The 6,058-nt window shown below is 41.7% G+C and overlaps 1 protein-coding gene across 1 annotated transcript in view; it reads right to left on the bottom strand.

Moving 5' to 3' along the window:
* Window positions 1-1,203: 1,203 nt before the first annotated feature.
* LOC133544275 (DNA-binding protein SATB2-like) overlaps window positions 1,204-6,058 on the bottom strand; it is a 56,489-nt gene continuing 51,634 nt past the window's right edge. Inside the window, exon 12 of the mRNA XM_061889444.1 lies at window positions 1,204-5,847. Within this exon, the coding sequence (XP_061745428.1) occupies window positions 5,305-5,847 (543 nt within the window). The 3' untranslated portion in view covers window positions 1,204-5,304. The remainder of the gene's footprint in view (window positions 5,848-6,058) is intronic.

The raw sequence follows: 6,058 nt of genomic DNA, 5'->3' as shown, positions 1-6,058 counted from the left end.
ATAGTAACTAAATAGATGACCATAGTAACTAATTAGATTAACATAGTAACTAATTAGATGACCATAGTAACTAATTAGATGAACATAGTAACTAATTAGATTAACATAGTAACTAATTAGATGACCATAGTAACTAATTATATTACCATAGTAACTAATTAGATGACCATAGTAACTAATTAGCGTAACATAGTAACTAATTAGATGACCATAGTAACTAATTAGATTAACATAGTAACTAATTAGATGACCATAGTAACTAATTAGATTAACATAGTAACTAATTAGATGACCATAGTAACTAATTAGATGAACATAGTAACTAATTAGATTAACATAGTAACTAATTAGATGACCATAATAACTAATTAGATTAACATAGTAACTAATTAGATGACCATAGTAACTAATTAGATGAACATAGTAACTAATTAGATGACCATAGTAACTAGTATATCATCCAAAAGCGCAGATTCCAAGCATTGAAATACTTTGTACAGTTGAAGACTCACGGTCGTTAGAAAACATCATAATGGTAGCTACACTTTCCATCTTAAAGATCTAAAAAAAATAAAATATTCGGGAATGTCCGGCGGGCCCGATTGAAAAGCTTAACGGGACGCATGTGGCCCCCAGGCATTAATTTGCCCAGGTCTGGTTCAGCATAATATTGTGAAAGAATAAAATAGAATGAACTTTATTATGGACCGAATGTCCCTTTGGGACAGAGGACCCTATTATATTTCTAAGGTTTTATTATTATTATTATACCGCCGCCTCTTTGAGCTGTAATTTGACCCCCTTAACATGCTTCAAAACTCACCCAATTTAACACACACATATCAGGACTGGCGAAACTTGCGATCTAATTAAAAAACCAAACCGCAAAACTCAAAATTGCGCTCAGGCGCCCCCTAGGAAAAAACACAGACAAAACTGCTTGTAACTTCCAATAGGAATGTCGTAGAGACAAAAACCTTTATGTAGGTCTGACTTAGACCTACATTTCATACACTTACATCCTTCAGCAAAAATCAACAGGAAGTTTGCAAAAACCCCTTCAAAACAAAAGTTTCCTAAAAAATGTCATTTTTGCCTCTTTGAGCTACAATTTGACCCCCTTAAAATGCTTCAAAACTCACCAAACTGGACACACACATCAGGACTGGTGAAAATTGCGATCTAATAAAAAAATAAAAAATAAACTCAAAATTGCGCTCTAGCGCCCCCTAGGAATAAAACACTGACAAAACTGCTCTTGGGAAGAAAACACAGACAAAACTGCTTGTAACTCCTGGTAGGAATGTTGTAGAGACATGAAACAAAAACCTCTATGTAGGTCTCACTTGGACCTACACTTCATTTATTGACATCCTTCAGCAAAAATCAACAGGAAGTTAGCAATTACCCCTTCAAAATAAAAGTTTTGTAAAAACCTGTCACCTTTTTTCAAACATTGTCTCCTCTGAGCACGTTTGTTGTGTTGGCTTCCAACTCGCACAGGAAAGAGATTAAACCCTTTTGATTAAAAGTTGCACAAAGAGTTTTCCTAACTGCTCCGGTTTTGATTTTACGAGCATTCAAAGAACTCCTGGAGACGCTGCCGTCTCAGGATGGCCGCTGAAAAGCAGGAAGCACCAGCGTGACCACACAATGCAGAGAAGGTAGGTACTGTGCGGGTAAAGATATGTTGAATGGGTGAAAGAAGGAGGCACCAGTTTGACTCCAGAATACAGAGAAGGTAGGTAATGTGCAGGTAAAGATATGGTGTCTGGTTGATGGCAGGAATCACCAGCATGTATGGGTGAAAGAAAAAAAGCACCAGTGTGACCCCAGGATGCGGGGAAGGTAGGTAATGTGCAGGTAAAGATATGTTGAATGGGTAAAGGCAGGAAACACCAGCAAAAGTCGGTCCCGTCCATCGCTGCTTGCAGCTTTAATTGTCATTATATTCGCATAAAACGAGATTAAGGACTCCAATTTAAGGTGCGGTAGTGGGAACAAATATGGGAATAAAAATAAATCACACAAGAGGTAATAAAGATAAAAACTAAGAAATGAAATAAACAGACTACTATCCAATACAAAATAATAAGCAATCTTCCTAACATGCGAATATAACTTTGGTAATATGTGGTTCACGGCATGTAAACGGAGCGTTATTGGCGTTTTAAAATTTTTTTTTGTTTGGAGTGCTTTGTAGGTTGAATACAAACCCCGTTTCTATATGAGTTGGGAAATTGTGTTAGATGTAAATATAAACGGAATACAATGATCTTCAAATCCTTTTCAACCCATATTCAGTTGAATGCACTACTAAGACAAAATATTTGATGTTCAAACTCATAAACTTTATTTTTCTCTTGCAAATAATAATTAACTTAGAATTTCATGGCTGCAACACGTGCCAAAGTAGTTGGGAAAGGGCATGTTCACCACTGTGTTACATCACCTTTTCTTTTAACAACACTCAATAAACGTTTGGGAACTGAGGAAAAACTGGAATTATTTCCCATTCTTGTTTTACGTAGAGCTTAAGTTGTTCAACAGTCCGGGGTCTCCGCTGTCGTATTTTACGCTTCATAATGCGCCACACATTTTCGATGGGAGACAGGTCTGGACTGCAGGTGGGCCAGGAAAGTACCCGCACTCTTTTTTTTACAAAGCCACGCTGTTGTAACACGGGCTGAATGTGGCTTGGCATTGTTTTGCTGAAATAAGCAGGGGCGTCCATGATAACGTTGCTTGGATGACAACATATGTTGCTCCAAAACCTGTATGTACCTTTCAGCATTAATGGTGCCTTCACAGATGTATTTTTTGGGGAAGCTTTTTTTATACCCAATCATGGCACCCGCCTGTTCTCAATTAGCCTGCACACCTGTGGGATGTTCCAAATAAGTGTTTGATGAGCATTCCTCAACTTTATCGGTATTCATTGCCACCTTACCCAACTTCTTAGGCACGTGTTGCTGGCATCAAATTCTAAAGTTAATGATTATTTGCAACAAAAAAAAAATGTTTATCAGTTTGAACATCAAATATGTTGTCTTTGTAGCACATTCAACTGAATATGGGTCGAAAATTATTTGCAAATCATTGTATTCCGTTAATATTTACATCTAATACAATTTCCCAACTCATATGGAAACGGGGGCTTTACGGTGGAAGAGGGGTTAGTGCGTCTGCCTCACAATACGAAGGTCCTGAGTAGTCCTGGGAACAATCCCAGGCTCGGGATCTTTCTGTGTGGAGTTTGCATGTCCTCCCCATGAATGTGTGGGTTACCTCCGGGTACTCCGGCTTCCTCCCCGGGCCTAATATTAAGTCGGCTCTTACTGGAGACATCCCACCTCCAAAGACATGCACCTGGGGATAGGTTGATTGGCAACACTAAATTGGCCCTAGTGTGTGAATGTTGTCTGTCTATCTGTGTTGGCCCTGCGATGAGGTGGCGACTTGTCCAGGTCGTACCCCGCCTTCCGCCCGATTGTAGCTGAGATAGGCACCAGCGACCCCAAAGGGAATAAGCAGTAGAAAATGGATAGATGGATATGGAAACGGAGTTTGTAGTTAAATCCTGTTAGCCGCCTCTTACTAGCAGTTTTTCACTATTTAGATCGTTCAAAAAAGGGAAAGACGTGTGTTCTGGTTTCACATAAGGATTGTGAATGATGGGCAAAATTGAAAAAAAAAAGTGCAGTTCCTACTTTTGGTAAAGGCCTACTGAAACCCACTACTACCGACCACGCAGTCTGATAGTTTATACATCAATGATGAAATATTAACATTGCAACACATGCCAATACGGCCTTTTTAGTTTACTAAATTGCAATTTTAAATTTCCCGCTGAGTTTTTTTGTTGAAAACGTAGCGGAATGATGTGTGTTTGTGACGTTATTGGTTGGAGGGGACATTTTAGCCTAGCACCACTTACGGCTAAAAGTCGTCTCTTTTCATAGCATAATTACACACTATTTTGGACATCTGTGTTGCTTAATCTTTTGCAATTTGTTCATTTAATAATGGAGACTATGAAGAAGAATGCTGTTGGTGGAAAGGCTTCACGGTGGCAGAGGGGTTAGTGCGTCTGCCTCACAATACGAAGTTCCTGCAGTCCTGGGTTCAAATCCATGCTCGGGATCTTTCTGTGTGGAGTTTGCATGTTCTCCCCGTGACAGCGTGGGTTCCCTCCGGGTACTCCGGCTTCCTCCCACTTCCAAAGACATGCACCTGGGGATAGGTTGATTGGCAACACTAAATTGGCCCTAGTGTGTGAATGTGAGTGTGAATGTTGTCTGTCTATCTGTGTTGGCCCTGCAATGAGGTGGCGACTTGTCCAGGGTGTACCCCGCCTTCCGCCCGATTGTAGCTGAGATAGGCGCCAGCGCCCCCCGCGACCCCAAAAGGGAATAAGCGGTAGAAAATGGATGGATGGATGTTGGTGGAAAGCGGTGTATTGCAGCTGTCTTTAGCAACCGAGACACAGCCGGGGTTTCTTTGTTTGTTGTGAAGCTTTAACACAGAGCGGTCAAGTGAACATGTTTCTCTACGTCAACCAGCATGTTTTTGGATGGGAAAGTTGTGATAATAAGTCGGCTCTTACCGGAGACATCAGTGGATTAATGGACCTCCTCCTGCAGCAGCTGTCAAAAAAGGCAGCTGTGATCTTGGCTCCTCCACGGCTTCCATCAAAGACACTGGCGTTCACCGCAGCCCTTCGACTTTGAGGTATGTCTTTACAATCTCAATAAAACACTGTTAAAACAATAAGCAGATAAGGGATCTTCCAGAATGATCCTAGTACGTAAATGTGTCTAATTACATCTGAAACGCTCACACTGCTGCTGACGGGGCCGTCGCTTTTTCTTTTTCTTTTTTTTGTGCTTCACTCTAACATTCCTTATCCACAAATCTTTCATCCTCGCTCAAATTAACGGGGAAATCGTCGCTTTCTCAGTCCGAATAGCTTTTTCTGCTTGAGGCTATGATTATAAACAATGTGAGGATGTGAGGAGCCCTCTCACCGGCGACGTCACGCGCACATCGTCTGCTACTTTCGGTAAAGGCAAGGCTTTTTTATTAGCGACCAAAAGTTGCAAACTTTATCATCGATGTTCTCTACTAAATCCTTTCAGCAGAAATATGTCAATATCGCGAAATGATCAAGTATGACACATAGAATGGACCTGCTATCCCTGTTTGAATAAGAAAATCTCATTTCAGTAGGCCTTTAAGAGTGGGAATATCAAAGCAATAATGACAATACAAAGTGTAAACTGAACTGTCACATTTTCGTCCTCGTTATCTCTGCTGCTCTGCGGAGTTGGGGCTGTCCAGGCTGCTGTGCGGGGACAAAGATGACGTCGCTGGTGCTGATGCTTTCGTAAATTCTCCTTCTTCTCCATCCGTCATTCTTTCGCTTCTAAACGTCTCTGCAGAAGCTCTCCCGTCCGCACTCGACTCCTCGCACGCATCCAGCGCCTTCTCCCCTGGAGCCACTTCGGAGGGAGGCTCCCGGTCGTCCCTGGGATTGTGGTGCTTGAAGTTGTAGCGCTGGTTCTGGAAGAACTTGACAATGGTGTGCTTGGGCAGGTCCAGCTGGGCCGACAGGGTGTGGATGGCCTCCTGGTCTGGGTAGAGGCCCACGTCGCCGATGAAGCTCTGCAGGATCCTTAGCGCCTCCAGGGAAATTCGGGTTCTTGACCGGGCCTTTTTCAGTCCTCCAATGTCAGGGCTCGCCTCGAACCGAGGACCACTTTCTGAGCCGCTCAGGACGGGCGAGGTGATGGGCGGTGGGTCCACACGTAGAGGGGATAGAGGTCTTAGAGGTGGCAGGGATGGTGCCTGTACAAAAATGATCACGGATTCAACATTTTAGGCAGCTCAAACTCCTACTAAGGGTCAAATGGCACAAAATTAGTCAAATAAATACATCTTTGAATTATCACCTAAAAGAAACTTTAATGAAGTATAATTTTAATAATAACAAATAAGATATTAAATGTATCACTTATTTACATATTAGGAAAGCACATGTACAAATACTGTTTCCATA

Source organism: Nerophis ophidion, linkage group LG27 (assembly GCF_033978795.1).
Source record: "Nerophis ophidion isolate RoL-2023_Sa linkage group LG27, RoL_Noph_v1.0, whole genome shotgun sequence".
Lineage (NCBI taxonomy): Eukaryota > Metazoa > Chordata > Actinopteri > Syngnathiformes > Syngnathidae > Nerophis > Nerophis ophidion.
Note: the sequence above shows the minus strand (reverse complement) of the source record. Positions and strands in the feature narration are given on the sequence as shown.